Genomic DNA, 19,387 nt, shown 5'->3' with positions numbered 1-19,387 from the left:
AGGGGGCCAGCGGGTCAGGAGGCACAGCGTCACAACACAAACAACATGTCCGCCATGAGAAGAGCTGGGGCACATCTCGTAAGGTAAACCCCACGGAGATATAGACCTGAGTTCAAACAAATCCCAGGTGGACCCTCTCTTACGTGACGAGGTGGTCTTCATTATATCCAGACCCAGTGAAAAGGAAAGGGGTGACGTGGTGACGGTTGGTTATCCAAACACTGATATTGGCAGAGTGATTGCATTCTCAGACTCAGTGAAAAGCTTGACCAGTGTTCTATGGAGCGGAGACAGAGGTCAAGACCAATCTCCTGTCACCTGCCCCAAACCCCCCCTACACCCTCTCCGGCTCATTGTTTTAATTGGGTGCCATCTGACCCCCTCTTTAGCTCTTTACCCAGTACAATGTGAGCCATGGGGCATTATCCCTCACACATAGCCAGGAGCAATCAGCGCCTAATGCTAGCACACTGCCTGCCTTCCTGGGTATTACAGCTTATCTATTTCTCTTTTTCTATCACCCCACCTCGCCGCAATTCCAGAACACTGGCTAGTGGCAGTAGCTTAGCAACCAGCGAGACAGAGAGAATAACGGGTATAGAGGGAGAGTGATTCAATAAATGGACAAGCTTAGAGGCAGAAAGAGAGAGAGAGAGAGAGAGAGAGAGAGAGAGAGAGAGAGACAGAGACAGAGACAGAGACAGAGACAGAGGCATTGTCTGGCTCCCACTTCCGCCCCCCCAAGTCAATTTCTACAGGGGTGGCGTTGACTGTGACAGGTAGGCAGCAGTGGCGGCGGGGCTGGATACGGCCAGGGCATTGATCTAATCTTGTTTTTATCCCCCTCCTGCAATTTTAGAGGTACACAATTTCTCTCCTGCTCCATCACTCCATAATGGGAAGGCCTGGGAGGGCCACTAGGCAGGTCAGATTCAGATAAAGGAAGAATGGATCAAACAGGACTACTGCATCCTTCTCTAAAGAAGAGATGGGAGAGAATGGATGTAAATTGTCCAGCCTACATGCCCACATACACAACAAGAAAACTATGCTCAAAACCCTGTAAACCCTCTTGTGAAGAACAGCACAAACCTCCTCATATCTCCTCAGATAATAAGATATAAAAGGTAAAGTATGAATACATCAGTTTAATTGGGATTATAATCAAATAATTATAAACTCATACTACCGTCATCTGGTTGAAAATGAATATCAGTTTCAACCGCTAGGGGGCTTTCAAGCACAGGTCGCTGATTTTGAACCTTTGTTACAAGTGGGTTGCTTGTAACTATCAATGAACATATATGCCGTTAGCTGAAAACCAAACAAAGATGTAAACAACAATGTTTACAAACACTTTTCTCTGCATTGTTATAACAATTTATTGTTTTTGGCAATATGTTTTTATTTCAATAACTTTTTCTATTTCTTGTGTCTTTTATTTTTATTCATACATTTGTTTAGTTTATAAATAAATGTACTCATTCATTTATTCATGTCCTTTTTTTAGGGGGGGGGGGGGGGGGGTATTGTCGAATAGACTTCAAAAGATTAGCAGGCAATTTGAATGTCTTGAATCACACAGACGCTTGGTACCATTATAGCGACTGACACATCTGTGCCATTGATATGTGGAGAATAGGCCAACGGCATATTCTTAAATATAATGCACATCCATACTCTAGTCTATATATTATGTCGTACAGTTACGTTTCTATAAAGTAGCCTAAACGTGTATGTCAGAGCCTCTCTGAATCATAATCAGCATTGCATTTTGCAAGAATGAGGAAAAGCATTCTAATTGGTGGTCCACTGGTTTGAGAGCAGGCTACTAATACTACTACAGAGGTGGAGCAGGCAGAGAAATTCGAGCAGTCAGTCCTAACCCGTCTCTCCAACATGGGAACTTTTTTTGACCGACTATGGATATTTTCTGGTTTCTTATTAGCTTCTTCTGAAGTTCTTGGTAAGTATTTTCTTTGTCATCCTATAGTTTTTATGTAAAAAAAAAAAACCTCTGACATTATATAAGACGTGTTCTATTCTAGGGTGCGTATGCCGGCTGAATATTATATTTTGTTATATCGTATGTTTTTAATAAGTAATACGTCTTAAGTTCCAGGAAAACTCACAAAACTATAGTTTTTTACGATTTTATTTGTTAAAACAATAAACTGTATGGCACTGTTTTGCGCTACTGGAATGGAACATTGGGCATGTTGAGTCCTTAAAAGGGAGCGCTAATTCGCGAAACGTTGTGCCAGAGTGCGCTCATATTTGTACAGGCCACACCTTTGCATTTCACATAGTATTTGTTTTGGCCACCTGTTTTTATAGTAACAGTGCTATATAGACAAGCAATCACTTCAACATGCACAATAGCGAATAGGCTAATCATAATAATTATAATTATAATAATAATTATAATATTAATAAAATACATCTAACACATAATTGAACCTCAATACGTCTAATAGACAAAGCATACACATCTCATAGATTTTTTTTTAATGAAATAGCATTTTCAATTGATATGACTGCAGTCAGGTTTTAACCAACTGTTGCAAGACATAATGTGTCACATCCGCGACTTATTGAGCAGCGTCAACATGACACGTTTTAGCGTCATACTTTGATGGAAATTCCTGCAGTGTGTGCCTCTTCCTCTAGCATCGAATTGCCTGCATAACAGCTGTTTTACAGAACAATGTGCGTGACAGGACAGGCTTGGGTAGCAAACAGTATGGTGTAACAGGGGAGGAGAGAAGTAGAGCCTGGGCCAGAGAGGAAGCAGAGGAGGAGGGACCAGCCGAGAGAGAAGAGAGTGCGTGGTAGAGAAACGGAACCGTCTGTGGCCCAACTAACGACTAAAGTAGTGAGAAAAGAAGAAGAATTGTAGTTTAAATGCAAAGTCAGTGTGGAGAAACGGTCATGAGAGACAATTACTTGGCAAGACTGCAAGTGGAATAACATTGTCAGAAACACTCAAAGCTAATAAAGAATCAATCTAAAAGTGTCCATACAGCAAATAGGCTATATGATTCCTTTCAAGTGTCCATACAGCAAATAGGCTATATGATTCCTTTCAAGTGTCCATACAGCAAATAGGCTATATGATTCCTTTCAAGTGTCCATACAGCAAATAGGCTATATGATTCCTTTCAAGTGTCCATACAGCAAATAGGCTATATGATTCCTTTCAAGTGTCCATACAGCAAATAGGCTATATGATTCCTTTCAAGTGTCCAGACAGCAAATAGGCTATATGATTCCTTTCAAGTGTCCATATATGGCTTATTTGATTCCCACTGCTGGACCCCCTACCTATTCACTCATGTTTATGTTGGTGTGTACTTCAGGCTCAAACATCTGCACATCTCGAGGGGTGAGCACCTGCAGACAGTGTTTGGCTATCCACCCTAGCTGTGCTTGGTGCTTTAAGGAAGTGAGTATATCCTCTGGGGGGACTATGTACAAAAAAGTGCTGTCATTTCTAAACGGTTCACTCTATATGGGTGAACATAACCTCAAATGAAAGCACTTTAACATCGTAGTCATTGCATAATTTCAAGTCCATAGTTCTGGAGTACAGAGCCAAAACTCCGTAAAAACGTGTCACTGTCCAAATACTGAATTCATCCACTGAGCCCCCCTTCCATTGTATTGCATTTAGATGCTCTTTTTAAATCGATCACTGTCCCTTTACTGGTTGTCTCATTGGGAAGTGTTGCTCTTACCAGTGTGTGTTGTTGTTGTCCTGGGTTCAGGAGTTTGGCCAAGGGGGCTCCAGTGTGTCCCGTTGTGATCTGAAGCAGAACCTGTTGGATGGGGGGTGTACGAAGGAGGGGCTAGAGTTCCCCTTCAGTACCCTCAGCGTGCAGAAAGACACTCCCCTCAGTGACAAGGCGTCGGGGGCGGCTGACGACGTCACCCAGATCAGACCCCAGAAACTCCGTCTCACTCTGAGACCAGGTACTCTAACACAGCATAGGCTTACATGCAACCACCCACATACTGTACACCGGGTTCACAACTCGTCTAAAGTACATTGAACAGAGGAATTGTTACATACTCTCCCTCTCGCTCTCTCCTCAGATGATGCCAGGCGTTTCACAGTGACAGTGAAGCAGGTGGAGGACTACCCAGTTGACCTGTACTATCTGATGGACCTCTCCTACTCCATGAAGGACGACTTGGCCCGCCTGCGCTCCCTGGGCAACCAGCTGGCTGCAGCCATGGGCCGCACCACCAGCAACCTGCGTATGGGCTTTGGGGCCTTTGTGGACAAGCCCCTGTCCCCATATATGTACACCTACCCTGAGGAAGCCGTCAGTAACCCTTGCCATGGGTGAGTGGGGGGTGGAGTGGACAGAGAGGTGGAGGAGGAGGGAGGGAGAGGAGGATGAGATTTTGCAGAAGGGAAGATTTGAAAAGGTTGATATTCTGTGTTGAAGCTCAAATTCCCTCAGGATTTGGCTTTGTTAATAGCTGTCAAATTGTGTCTAACAGCAATGTATTTCTTTCTCCACCTCTTTGTCAATTTGCCTGTTTTCGGCATGGCACGGGGTGTGATGTGTAGGATCCAGACGCGGTGCCTGCCTCAGTTTGGCTACAAGCACGTGCTGTCTCTGACCAAGCAGGTGGAGCGCTTCACCGAGGAGGTGGCGAAGCAGCAGGTGTCTCGTAACAGAGACTCTCCAGAGGGAGGCTTCGACGCGGTCATACAGGCAGTGGTGTGCAAGGTGATACACACACAAACACACGCATGTACGCACACACCTAGAGACATACAAGCGCACACACCTAGAGACATACAAGCACACACACACACGCAATCAGTGGTTTAGAAACAGCACACAAAGTTGAATACATACCGTTTCTCCCCTCTCCTCTTCTTCCCCTCTCTCTCCCTCCATCTGTCACTAGGACAAGATAGGCTGGCGTGGGGATGCCTCCCACCTGTTGGTGTTCACTACCGACGCTACGACACACATAGCCCTGGACGGCCGGCTGGCTGGTCTAGTGCAGCCCAATGATGGACAGTGTCACATCGACAGAGACAACAACTATGACAAGTCGTCAACCCTGGTGAGTGGTGTGTGTCAGAGAGTTTGTGTCGGAGTTCTATTCGTCTGTTATCACAAGAGAAACGTAACGATAACGACGGTCTCCTCCTTCAGGACTACCCCTCTCTGGCTCTGATCACAGAGAAGATGTCTGAGAACAACATCAACCTCATTTTCGCTGTGACCAACAATGTGATGCCCCTCTACCAGGTGAGTACACCTGACTGTTATCAGGGTCACCGTGGTTACTAGGTGTAGAGGGATTTGGTACCTTACCTCTTATGTCCCCTTGGACCCTCTTTCCTCAGAACTACAGCCAGCTCATCCCTGGCACCACAGTTGGAACGCTGTCGGATGACTCTGGGAATGTGATCCAACTCATCCTGGATGCTTACGAGGTAAGAGAGAGCCGTATATATGAGAGTTGGGTTTTGAGTTCTATCATGCCCAGTCATGCCTACTTTAGCATTAACATGAGTTGGTAACACCTAGGGAGAATTGTCTTGCACTGAGAAACAGCTGCGCCAAGGGCACTCTAGCCAGTCATAGCAGCAGAATCAACATACAGCCCGGCCATTTACAGACAACAGGACTATCCATTAACATACAGCCCGGCCATTTACAGACAACAGGACTAGCCATTAACATGCAGCCCGGCCATTTACAGACAACAGGACTAGCCATTAACATGCAGCCCGGCCATTTACAGACAACAGGACTATCCATTAACATGCAGCCCGGCCATTTACAGACAACAGGACTAGCCATTAACATGCAGCCCGGCCATTTACAGACAACAGGACTAGCCATTAACATACAGCCCGGCCATTTACAGACAACAGGACTAGCCATTAACATACAGCCCGGCCATTTCCAGACAACAGGACCCAACAATTAACATACAGCCCGGCCATTTACAGACAACAGGACTAGCCATTAACGTGCAGCACCTCGGACATGTTTACACATGAGACAACAGAGCATAGACATCGTAGCCAATGTTAATGTTGAAAGAACAGGAGCTAACGTTAACATCATGAACACAACTGTCATAGAAAAAAACACTGATCCTCTAGAAAGTAGGAACTGCTTTGAGCTCGTCATGCTGCGTCATGCGGTTGCGAAGTCATTGGCTGTTGCGGTTGCGAAGTCAAACATTGGCTGTTTGAGATATTTCAAAGAGAACGCACAACATTAGCAAACATACAGCTCCCACTTCAAACTCTCATTGCTTCTAGCATTTCTTAATGAGGATGTGGGAAAGAGAGGCTAAAGGAGTGAGTTCAGCTCCCCTTTATTTCTCAAACAGTCTATTTGACTTCCCACGAGCCAATGTGTGACAGATAGAACACTGTATATACACACTGTATCCATTTCCACAGAGACTAAGAGTAGAGGTTTTCTGAATCGTTTATGTTTCTGATTGAGTTCATTCTGTCCTCTGACCTCTGCCCATTGACCTGTGGAGTAGAGGATCCGTTCCAAGGTGGAGCTGGAGTTGCTGGGTGTTCCAGAGGAGCTGGCTCTGTCCTTCAATGCCACCTGCCTCAACGGAGAGCTCATCCAGGGACTCAAGTCCTGCTCCGGACTTAAGATCGGAGACACAGTCAGTACCTGTACCACTCACCATCTGGATGATAAATGGTGGCCTAGTGTCAGATCTTAGGTATAGGAATTAATGCTCTGTTCTTACTGCACAGTTCAAATGTAACCTGCTGTATCACACACACCTTTCCCCCCCAGGTGTCGTTCAGTGTGGAGGCCAGGTTACACGGCTGCCCTAAGGAGAAGAACCGTACCTTCACCATTAAACCTGTGGGCTTCAAGGACGCCCTGGAGGTTACGGTCCACTTCGCCTGCGGGTGTGACTGTGAGGCCACAGCCCAGCCCGAGAGCCCTCTCTGTAACCAGGGAAATGGGACCTACGAGTGTGGTGTGTGCCAGTGTCACCCGGGGCGCCTGGGAGACCGCTGTGAGTGTGCCGACGGGGACTACAGGCCTTCAGACCAGGGCAACTGCAGCCCCAAAGCTGAAGACGCCATCTGCAATGGGAGGGGCAACTGTGTGTGTGGCCAGTGCTCCTGCCACACTAGTGGCTTTGGAAAAGTGTGGGGCAAGTACTGCGAGTGTGACGACTTCAACTGCCTGCGCTTCAAAGGAGAGATCTGCTCAGGTGAGTGGATAGATACACTGTTGTGTCTGTCAAGGAGACAGCCATGTTGGTTTCAAGGAGACAGCCATGTTGGTTTCTTTTACCACATGTTCTTTTCTGCTTTACTCATCAACACAAGTCGACAAGTTGTTTTTGTAACATTTATTCTCTCTGTTTGCTTTAGGGTTGGAGGTTTTGGCAGGCTTATGGTTTTAGCAGGTTTTAGCAGGAAAGAGGAGATGTCCATTTCCTTAGAACATGTCCACAACGCCTCAGTTGACCTTTACCCAGACCTCTCTCTCTCTCTCTCTACTGTTAAGGATGGGACCCTTTTTTCAATGTTCGCCTAAAATGACATACACAAATCTAACTGCCTGTAGCTCAGGACCTGAAGCAAGGACATGCATATTCTTGAAACCATTTGAAAGGAAACACTTTGAAGTTTGTGGAAATGTGAAATTAATGTCGGAGAATATAAACATTAGATCTGGTAAAGGATAACACAAACCAAAAAAAACAATGCGTTTTCTATTTTCTTGTTTGTTCCATCAACTTCACAAGAAGTTATTCAGATGATTAAAATCAAAACCACGTCTTCTTCCATGATCATTTTAGCGGAGGAAACAAGCTCACGGAGCTCACTGATTCCATCAATCTTCTAACCACTCTTGGGAATGAAGTATGAGATGTCATCCCTGATCATCTCTCCCTACTGCACGCCTGCACAGCGCACACGTTGCTCAATCAAAGTAACAACATTTTAATAGGTCCCGTCATTGGATATTTCAATGTGGCTGCATAGCAGATGAGTCACGGTGCTGTTGCTACATTTATATGTGTGTTGGCTATAACTCTGTGCTTTAACCACAACCGCTCCCTTAGGGATGGACTGAGCTTTATTAGACAACCAGGACTTTGCTTATGGTAACAGAGGTTAAGGTCCGACCGGCCAGTCGCTGTTGTACTCACTGAAAGAATGAGAGGCACTGGATACCCGTAGAGAAGTTATATCTGTAACTTTTGATGTTTCCGGAGGAAAGAGCTACGTAGTCTGTTATAGTCTTTTTTTTACTGAAAATACACTGTTTGAGTCCCTCTAGAAGACATCCTTTGTTGTCAAATAGATGGTTCCCATTAGTTCCCAGTGTAGCCCTGAGTCTGTCGTCCTAGGAATGAGGATGTTCCCATGGTCAACCGCTTCAATTGTTTTCACGTTGTCCAGACTTTTCCTCATCCCTCTCTCTCCTCACCCAGCCATAGCATGCCTCCACATGGATTTAGACGGGAAGGCAGGGGGGTGGGGTCTGAGTCGCGTGAGACAGCATCTCTTAACCCAAACAGTCTGGCCCTTTGGGAAGGCATCATAGAAAGGGCCCCTGGGCTGAACAAGAGTGCTATCATGTGCACCGGAATTGTGTTTATTTATTCAACGTACGTAAGGCAACCAGCTGCAATAGGATTGTGAGTTTGCTCAACAAAACAGCATTAAAGTTGATTCAATGTACAGTTGTAAGGCAACCAAATGCAATAGGATTGTGCATTTGCTCAATATTTGGGCATATTGCTGAACCAACATACTTTCTATTCTACTTTATTTGTGTATTTCCCAGTGTAAAATGAAACTCTTCATGACAGTATATTACATACAGTGCCAGTCACAAGTTTGGACACACCTACTCATTCAAGGGTTTTTCTAGATTTTTTACCATTTTCTACATTGTAGAATAATAGTGAAGACATCAAAACTATGAAATAACACATGGAATTATATAGTAACCAAAAAAGTGTTAAACAAATCAAAAATATAATTTATATTTGAGATTCTTCAAAGAAGCCTCCATTTTCATTGATGACAGCTTTGCACAATCTTGACATTCTCTCAACCAGCTTCACCTGGAATGCTTTTCCAACATTCTTGAAGGAGTTCCCACATATGCTGAGCACTTGTTGGCTGCTTTTCCTTCACTCTGCCATCCAAATCATCCCAAACCATCTCAGTTGGGTTGAGGTCGGGTGATTGTGGAGTCCAGGTCATCTGATGCAGCACTCCATCACTCTCCTTCTTGGTCAAATAGACCTTACACATCCTGAAGGTGTGTTGGGTCCTTGTCCTGTTGAAAAACAAATGATAGTTCCACTAAGCTCAAACCAGATGGGATGAGGTATCACCACAGAATACTGTGGTAGCCAGGCTGGTTAAGTGTGCTTTGAATTCTAAATAAATCACAGTTTCACCAGCAAAGCACCCCCCACACCATCACATCCTCCTCCATGCTTCACGGTGTGGAGATAATCCGTTCGCCTACTCTGCGTCTCACAAAGACAAGGCGGTTGGAATAAAAAAATCTCACATTTTGACTCATCAGACCAAAGGACAGATTTCCACCGGTCTAATGTCCAGTGCTCGTGTTTATTGGCCCAAGCAAGTCTCTTCTTCTTATTGATGTCCTTTACTAGTGGTTTCTATGCAGCAATTCGACCACAAAGGCCTGATTCACGCAGTCTCTTCTGAACAGTTGATGTTGAGATGTGTCTGTTACTTGAGCTCTGTGAAGCATTTATTTGGACAGCAATTTCTGAGGCTGGTAACACTAATGAACTTACCCTCTGCAGCAGAGGTAACTCTGGGTCTTCCTTTCCTGTGGCTGTCCTCATGACAATCCTAGAACAACCAGTTTCATCATAGCGCTTGATAGGTTTTGCGACTGCACTTGAAGAAACTTTCAAAGTTCTTGAAATGTTCCGTATTGACTGACCTTCATGTCCTAAAGTAATGATGGACTGTTGTTTCTCTTTGCTTATTTGAGCTGTTCTTGCCATAATATGGACTTGGTCTTTTACCAAATAGGGCTATCTTCTGTATACCACCCCTACCTTGTCACAACACAACTGATTGGCTCAAACTCATGGTTGAAAAATGCCAAGTGTGTGCAAAGCTGTCATCAAGTCAAAGGGGTGAAGAATCTTTGAAGAATCTCAAATCTCAAATGTAAAATATATTTTGATTTGTTTAACACTTTTTTGGTTACTACATGATTCCATAGTATTTCATAGTTTTGATGTCTTCACTATTATTCTACGACGTAGAAAATAGTAAAAATAAAGAAAAGCCTTTTTTAACCGCCTTTTTCTCCGCAATTTCATAGTATCCAGTTGTTAGTAGTTACTGCCTTGTCTCATCGCTACAACTCCCGTACGGGCTCGGGAGAAAAGGTCGAGAGCCATTGTCTTCCTTTCATGTTTGTGTAGCATAAGATTAATCAACTAATCAATGTACATGCAAAAACACAGGTATTGAAACAAACAATTCTGAAAATCAACCAGCAATAGAGCATGCTGGGAAATATGATAATGATGGGTGTAGTTTTGAGCAAACATATTTGTAATTTTACTCCAAAGGCCAACATGACTTTGTAATTCGTCTCAACAAGTTCGTATACATTCAGCTCAATGTGAGCAAAGTCTGTTGAATGAAAAAACCGTCACACATTGGCTACATTTATTTTCCTTCAATTCACAGATTAATGCTGATTAAGCAATTGGTTAAATTGGCTTTTTTACAGTGTGTGCTATGTGTGAAATGCTATGTATGGTGGTTAGGGTGAAGTCAGGACTTGGGAATGGGACATATTTGGTTAAAACAGTAATTTATGTCTTAACTCAGCATTAGCTATGGTTTTGTCAGTGGAATATATGTTATTTGTGGGATTGTGGTCTTAGTCATTGAGCTCTACTCTTTTATGAAGCGTCTAGGGTTGGAATGATTGACACAGAAATGCAACCGTCCAGAACTCCATATTTAGTGAGTAGAGCCGGTGGAGCACGCTGAAGGAGACTCAACTTTGTCAGCCTGTGTCTCTGGAGTCTGGTTGGCATGATGTCATTACTGTGTGAACAACAGTAAAGTATCAGAGTCCCTGGGCTCCAACTCAATCTGGGTCTCCCCCAAGGCCCACCCCGTCCTCCTAACCCCAGGCCCTCCCACATCCCCCTGTTGGTGTGTATTTCTCCCTCTGCTTTTGGAGCTAGGGCAGTGGAGCAGGAGTCAGCAAGCCCATCCACAGGGCACACAAACAGGCAAGAGAGAACATGAAAGTTAGCATTCCTCTGGCATGCTACCCTCTCTCTTTCTATCCTTATCTCCTCTCTATCTCCCTCTTTTAAAGTTCACATCCATCACCAATGCTCCCACTCATCTCCTCTCTCTTTTTGTATTATTCTCTCATCGTTGTGTTGACAGTTCTCTCTCTCTCTATGTCTATGACTCCCTCCACCTCTTCGCTCTCATTCTCTCTGTCCTCCTTCCTGGACTCCATGTTTATGTGTCTCTGTAGTTCATGTTTACGACTTGATAAATTGGAGGATTAGAGTGCTGTCTCAGACTGAGGCAGATTATTTAGAAATGCATGCCAAATGGCACCCTGTTCCCTATATAGTGCACTACTTTTGACCAGGACCCATAGGGCTCAAATTAAAAGCAGTGCACTATGTAGGGAATAGGGTGCCATTTGGAATGCATACCTAGAAACTCCTAATTTCTCTGACTCGACCATACAACAAGTACAGTAGAGAGAACAAGGCACAAGCATGGACTCAGTGTACGGATGAGGTAAAGTATAAGGAGCATTTGCCAAACACAAGAACGTTATTAAGAGAGGAAAACCAGGACTTTCTTTACCATGTACTGATTGTGTCAACAGCTTTCAATTGAGTTCATGCTCTGTTTGTGGGATACATACTGTAAAACATTAACCAGCTCAACTCAGACAGCTTATGTGCCTGAAAGACAGTAAATCAACCTTTTATAACTATAGCTGCCTCTTTCATTATAGACAGACAGACAGACAGACAGACAGACAGACAGACAGACAGACAGACAGACAGACAGACAGACAGACAGACAGAGACACACTTATCTCATAGTGATGACAGAGTCAGATAGGGCGTGGGAACTGGGGAATTCAGCTGAAGGAGGTGGTTTCACCTGAAAACAACTATTCCAATGTCTCTGAGTGTCTGTTTATACAGTTTACAGACCTCTGTTTAGTTTCCATCGGTCACTCTAACCCAGCTGAGCTCTGAGATAGTGACTCAGTTTGTCTCTGCTCTTCGTCATTCATTGCCCAGCCCTGTTGCATTAACCTTCATCATGTGAGAAACAGCCAGTTGCTCTAGTATGTCTGTCTGAAGGCAATCAGACAATCATTTCTCAACTTTGCTGGCTGGGCTGAGAAATATTGTGGAGGCTTCAGGGAGTGGTCGTTACAGCCAGGGATTGTCCCAGTTTTGGGAGGGGAAGAGTGGGATGGATTACCAGTTTGCTTCCTGCCATTGTCTGCACTGTCTGGTCATGAATTGATGACTTCATGTCTTGGAAATTATGATTTAATATGGACTCATCACACGTGTCTGCCTGCCATGCTCTCAATGCACTCATTAATACTCATTGATACATAGACAAACACATGCAGAATTGCTGACAATTATACTGAACAAAAATAGAAACACAGCATGCAACAATTTCAAAGATTTGACTGAGTTACAGTTCATATGAGGAAATCAGTCAATTGAAATGAATTCATTAGGCCCTAACCTATGGATTTCACATGACTGGGAATACAGATATGCATCTGTTGGTCACAGATAACTTTTAAAAAAAAATGGGCCTCACAATGGGCCTCGGGATCTCGTCACGTTATTTCTGTGCATTAAAATTGGTATTGATAAAATGCAATTGTGTTTGTTGTCGGTAGTTTATGCCTGCCCATAACATAATCCCATCGCCACCATGGGGCACTCTGTTCACAACATTGACATCAGCAAACCGCTCGCCCACACGACGTCATACACGTAGTCTGCAGCTGGACGTACTGCCAAATTCTCTAAAACGGCATTGGAGACGGCTTAAGGTAGAGAAGAACGTTAAATTATCTGACAACACCTCTGGTGGACATTCCTGTCGTAAGCATGCCAATTGCACGCTCCCTCAAAACTTGAAATATCAGTGGCATTGTGTTGTGTGAAAAACTGCACATTTTAGAGTGGCCTTTTACTGTCCCGAGCACAAGGTGTACCTGTGTAATCATTATGCTGTTTAATCAGCTTCTTTATATGCCACACCTGTCAGGTGGATTGATTATCTTGGAAAATGAGAAATGCTCACTTACAGGGATGTTAACCAATTTGTGCACAACATTTGAGAGAAATAAGCTTTGTGTGCATATGGAACATTACTGGGATCTTTTATTTCAGCTCATGAAACATGAGACCAACACTTTACATGTTGCGTTTATATTGTTGTTCAGTATAGATATGATCTGGCAAAAACACACACACAAACCACTCACATACACATTGCTTTGAAATTCAAAACATTCCAGGCCAGGGTTGTAATTGCACTCATGGGTTTGTCCAGTACTGATAACGTGATGTATAAGAGATATATCAACCTAATGTACAAAATATACGTTATTAGTGTCTCTAAGTTAGACATAAAATGTCCATTAAAAAATGGCCCATCCTCAATCTCTGTGTCTCTGCCAGGCCATGGGAAATGTGACTGTGGCTTCTGCAAGTGTGGCTCTGACTGGATGGGGGAGAACTGTAACTGCACAACCCGGACAGACACCTGCATGTCCAGCATGGGCCTGCTGTGCAGCGGCCGGGGCCAGTGTGTGTGTGGGGCCTGTGAGTGCACCCAGCCAGGGGCCTACGGGGCCACTTGTGAGAGGTGTCCAACCTGCCCTGATGCCTGCAGCATCAAGAAGTGAGTAAATACTGTACAGGGGGCAGTATAACTGCCTACACACATATAATGTACATGTGATAGGCATGATGATGAAATGGTGATGCAATAAGGAAGCGGAGGAAAAGCAGGATGATTACGATTAAGAAGTTGGTGGTGCGTGGTCCCATGGTGTTTATACTTGGGTACCATTGTTTGTACAGATGAACGTGGTACCTTCAGGCGTTTGGAAATTGATGATGCATTAACATTCTGTTGTATCTGCAGGGAATGTGTTGAATGTAAGCACTTCAAGAGAGGCCGTCTCTTTGAGGAGAAAAGCTGTGCCCGAATCTGCAGGGATGAAATTCAGAAGGTGGAAGAACTAGGTAAGAACTGTTAATAAACAATGCTCCATTAATGTGTGTTCAACATGCTCTCCATGCAACAGATTGCATTATTTATAGTGCTTGATGTTCTCACATATTCCATCATATGAGTAGACTACCGGGTAAGAGCGCTGGGCCAGTACCTGAAAGGTTGCTGATTTGAATCACTATGTGAAATATTTGCCCATGTCCCCTTTATTTATTTATTTAACCTTTATTTAACTAGGCAAGTCAGTTAAGAACAAATTCTTATTTTCAATGACAGCCTAGGAACTGCCTGTTCAGGGGCAGAACGACAGATTTGTACCTTGTCAGTACCTTCCGGTTACTAGTCCAATGCTCTAACCACTAGGCTACCCTGCCGCCCCATCTCAAGACACCCTTGAGCAGGGTACTTAACCCTAATTGCTCCTTTAAGTAGTTTAAAGCATGTTATATATTTTTTTTATTTAACTAGGCAAGTCAGTTAAAAAATGTATACCTCCACGAGTCTGGTTCACCCTTTGGAGCAATTTCCAAACGCCTGAAGGTACCACGTTCATCTGTACAAACAATGGTACCCAAGTATAAACACCATGGGACCACGCAGCCGTCATACTGCTCAGGAAGGAGACGCGTTCTGTCTCCTAGAGATGAACGTACTTTGGTGCGAAAAGTGCAACTCAATCCCAGAACAACAGCAAAGGACCTTGTAAAGATGATGGAGGAAACAGGTACAAAAGTATCTATATCCACAGTAAAACGAGTCCAATATTGACATAACCTGAAAGGACGCTTAGCAAGGAAGAAGCCACTGCTCCAAAACCACCATAAAAAAGTCAGACAACGGTTTGCAACTACACATGGGGACAAAGATCGTACTTTTTGGAGAAATGTCCTCTGGTCTGATGAAACAAAAATTGGATTGTTTGGCCATAATGACCATCGTTATGTTTGGAGGAAAAGGGGGAGGCTTGCAAGCCGAAGAACACCATCCCAAACGTGAAGCATGTTGTGGGGGTGCTTTGCTACAGGAGGAACTGGTGCACTTCACAAAATAGATGGCATCATGAGGAGGGATATTTTGTGGATATATTGAAGCAACATCTCAAGACATCCGTCAGGAAGTTAAAGCTTGGTCGCAAATGGGTCTTCCAAATGGACAATGACCCCAAGCATACTTCCAAAGTTGTGGAAAAATGGCTTAAGGACAACAATTTCAAGGTATTGGTGGCCACAAAGCCCTGACCTAAATTCTATAGAACATTTGTGGGCAGAACGTAAAAAGCGTGTGCGAGCAAGGAGGCCTACAAACCTGACTCTGATACACCAGCTGTGTCAGGAGGAATGGGCCAAAATTCACCCAACTTATTGTGGGAAGCTTGTGGAAGACTATGCAAAACATTTGACTCGATTTAAACAATTTAAAGGCAATGCTACCAAACACTAATTAAGTGTATGTAAACTTCTGACCCACTGGGAATGAGATGAAAGAAATAAAAGCTGAAATAAATCATTCTCTCTACTATTATTCTGACATTTCACATTTTTAAAATAAAGTGGAGAGCTTAACTGCCCTAAGACATGAAATGTTTACTAGTATTATATGTCAGGAATTGTGAAAAACTGAGGTTAAATGTATTTATCTAATATGTATGTAAACTTCCGACTTCAACTGTAGCGCCAGACTACAGGTTTGTGATGTGAAGTCAAATCTGTGTGCTAACAACCCACATTGAGGCCCCAATTTCTCTACAGTATCAGAGCCTGTTCTTCCTGAGAAAACTCTGCAGTTTCAGGGTGGATATGACGCTGATGATCATTCATTGATTCCATTTTAACATTCAATATGATCTGCTGGTTTGGTCATCTTAACCTAAAGAGTCAGAACATGCTGGGTAACATTGTGAAACCAGGTAGCAGGATCATTGGTATGAACTTACAGTATCTGACCTGTCTCACCAGTAACAGACATGAATCATACGCCAGGAGCCATCCATTCTGAGAGACTCCTGGCATCCCACGTTTGATGCATTTTTGTATACTTCCCTTAGAGTGCAGACACAGGCCTCCTAGGTTTAAAATGAAGAGCTCAAAAGTCTCCTTCATCCCTGCTGCTATTAGCTTTCTCAATATGCGGTAGGACTGTTCTGTTTTGGTACGGACTGGTTTATTCATGTCTGGTTCCTTATCCACTAATTCCTGTGGACACTACTGTTTATGTTGTGTTTGTTCGTCTATATATGTCATGTTGTGTGTCCATAGATTTTACTACGTGCTGCAAAATAAATATTATTAACCTCCAGCTCCTCATCTTGTCTCTCTCTCTCGCTCCTTATCCTCCACTTGGATCAAACCCCCTATAACCCTCTCTTTCATCCCAGTCTTCTATGAGAAGAATGCTGTGAACTGCACCTATAAGGATGAGAATGACTGTGTAGAGCACTTCCAGTACTACGAGGATGCCAGTGGAAAGTCCATCCTATATGTCATGGAGCCTGGTGAGTGTGTCCATCGGTGTGTGAATGGGTCTGTGCTCATATGTACAGCATATGATGTGTTTGACAGGGTCTGGATGAGAGTGAATTCCTTTAGTATTCTAGAGAATAGTTATGTGTGTAGAAATAATGTGCATTACTACTGATGCCTGGGAGCTGTAGGTGGAGTCAATTTTTCTCCCTAACTACGAATAGTGTGTTTCTTGGTTCCAAGTCAGTCTTTATCTGTGTGGCTGGCAGGCACCACTAGAGTAGAGCAGGTACAGAGAGGGCAGTCTGGTTCTCTAAAGCTCATAATAGCACTCAACCCTGCCACCCCTGGTAGTCTTCTCCCCTCTGACACGCACCCAAGAGGAACAAAGACAACTCCAAAGCCAGAGCGAGGTGCATTAACACTAGTCCCCTATTGCCGACACAAATATCATCCACCCAAACCCTCCCCCCCTCTTTTTCATCCCTGTCAATCTCTTTTCCCTGCTCAATCCTCTCTTCTCCTGTTTTCTTCTCTCTCTTTCAGACTGCCCTAAAGGGCCTGATATCCTGGTGGTTCTCATGGCGGTGGCGGGGGCCATCTTGTTTCTGGGTCTGGCTGGCCTGCTCATCTGGAAGCTGCTGGTCACCATTCATGATCGCCGAGAGTTCGCCAAGTTTGAGGAGGAGAGGGCTAAGGCCAAATGGGATACGGTGAGTCCGACTATGCTTTTAATACAAAGCTGCCATCTGATGGAGAAAATATGACTGGCAAGAATATTTATCCATGTCAAGATGACATGTGTCTGATTGGATGTTTGATATATTTGTCCTCTATTTGTTTCCATTTTTTCAGGCTAACAACCCCTTGTACAAAGGAGCCACCACCACTTTCACCAATGTGACCTACCGTGGGAACTCTTGAGGGACTCTTGACCAATCACAATCAGCAAAACTCAGAGGTCTATGAGAGATGCAATGTAGTGACACAGAGGGGGTTGGTGAGGTGGAACCTCTCCACTGTCATGTGATAAAGTGTGCTGACTCTAATGTCAATTAAATACATTTGTTGACATTGTATTGTAGTGATGGTATTGTACATATCATGTAAAAACCAAATAATTAAAACTGCCTTATCCAACATTTCAATGTCAGTCCAAATTATGGCAAGGCCTCCAGGACCCCTATTTCTCCCACGAAGTGTGACATCATTCCCGTAATAAGGCCTAGTATAGTTCAGCGACCCCAAACCTACCTTTGGAGAGAAAGATTGTTATGCTCTGTTATTGTTTCAAATTTGGTTTATGACATTGCACTGCACACAACACACTTGTCCACAGGCCTCTTTTACAAACAACCTGGTTGTAGTATATTATTATGGAGCCCAGCTGCTTACTACTACCGCCACGGTTTACTTGTGTTATGACACTGAACTCAGGTATTCACACTGTATTACAAAAAAAGTAAAGTCCAATACTTGTAATAAACAGCCACATGGGATATCATGAGTTTTAGTTAATGGTGCCCAATGTATGTTGTATGTTAATGGTCACTAATGAACAGCTATGGCAATCTGCTCTAGCATGTGTACAGTTCAGTATGCATTTGTGCTTTGGTATCAAACTTGGGAGTGATGGACATCAATGAACTGTTTGTAGCCAAGTTTGACAGTTGTTAGAATGTGGCTACACAAACAGAAGCTTGTGGTCCCTTTTATAAATTACATTTTTTTATATAAAAGAAAGCATTTCTGGGACATTGGTTGTTCTGTCATTTGCTTTATTGCATAAAATATGTAAATGTTACATTTAATGTGTTTTGGGAATGAATGGCTTTTGATTGGTTTTACTATGTTGATTAAAAAAATTGAAATCACTCATCCATTTTTCTGTCTTTTTTTTTTTTTAGCAATTTCACTCTGCTAAAATATATTTTAGAAAAAATGATCTGCTTTTGTGTTTTCCTTTTACATATATAACATTATGTTTGTAATTGAATGAGTATCAACAACACATCGTGCAAACCAGTACAAACCCGATTTGCCATGGAGAAAGATACGGAGATTTATGCGCATGTGCAGGATATTTGTTTTTTAACCAAGATGCTGTCACCTCCGCTGCTGCTCAGTGCTTCGTTGCCGCTTCACCCACCCGTAACATGAGCATCTCGTCATTATATACACATCTCTGGTTTCAGCCACTTGCAAATTAAAAAGTGAAGTTGGCAGGTGCACAGTGCACTGCTAAGATGCTCACTAACCCATTAAGCACATTGGTGTTTTGCCAAAAGTATATAATCACCCGTCTAAATAAAATAATTCTAAAAACTTTACCAGAGAGCTTGACTTAGCTATAGAGGATCATTAGCTTTTTATTTGTGTGTGGATTGTTTATAGTTGTGGATTGTTTCAAATCACAAGTGCATAGGCCTATGCCTATTTCGGAAGGCGGCAGTGCGTGTGGCAATAGGCCTAGCTTATTATTGAGTTGCAGCTGTTGGTAAAAAAGCATTTCAAATGTGTGGAGATAATGTGTCTCGACTATAATTTAAAATGTTGAGACAAGAAGATGGGAATGCTAGCTCTCGCCAGAACGTGCTCCACTGTCACC

General features: G+C 43.4%; 1 protein-coding gene across 1 annotated transcript; it reads left to right on the top strand.

The window, feature by feature from the left end:
• Positions 1 to 1,594: 1,594 nt before the first annotated feature.
• LOC110538161 (integrin beta-3) lies at positions 1,595 to 18,653 on the top strand. The gene is made up of 15 exons (XM_021624796.3): positions 1,595 to 1,966; positions 3,360 to 3,445; positions 3,768 to 3,972; positions 4,096 to 4,348; positions 4,580 to 4,742; positions 4,927 to 5,088; positions 5,181 to 5,276; positions 5,375 to 5,464; positions 6,538 to 6,672; positions 6,810 to 7,239; positions 13,762 to 13,984; positions 14,231 to 14,331; positions 16,695 to 16,811; positions 17,326 to 17,492; positions 17,635 to 18,653. The coding sequence occupies exons 1-15, from the start codon at positions 1,900 to 1,902 to the stop codon at positions 17,701 to 17,703; spliced, it is 2,364 nt and encodes a 787-aa protein (XP_021480471.2). The 5' UTR covers positions 1,595 to 1,899; the 3' UTR covers positions 17,704 to 18,653.
• The last annotated feature ends 734 nt before the right edge of the window (positions 18,654 to 19,387 follow it).

This window comes from Oncorhynchus mykiss, chromosome 12, assembly GCF_057628025.1.
Source record: "Oncorhynchus mykiss isolate SJ-2025 chromosome 12, ASM5762802v1, whole genome shotgun sequence".
NCBI classification, from domain to species: domain Eukaryota; kingdom Metazoa; phylum Chordata; class Actinopteri; order Salmoniformes; family Salmonidae; genus Oncorhynchus; species Oncorhynchus mykiss.
This window is presented reverse-complemented; position numbering and strand designations above follow the sequence as displayed.

Bases quoted from the DNA above. Each gene is read 5' to 3' on its own strand.
- LOC110538161 (XM_021624796.3), top strand. From the start codon at position 1,900: ATGGGAACTTTTTTTGACCGACTATGGATATTTTCTGGTTTCTTATTA. The intron at 4,349-4,579 runs GTGAGTGGGGGG...TGTGATGTGTAG, and splicing joins GTCAGTAACCCTTGCCATGG to GATCCAGACGCGGTGCCTGC. The intron at 17,493-17,634 runs GTGAGTCCGACT...CCATTTTTTCAG, and splicing joins CTAAGGCCAAATGGGATACG to GCTAACAACCCCTTGTACAA.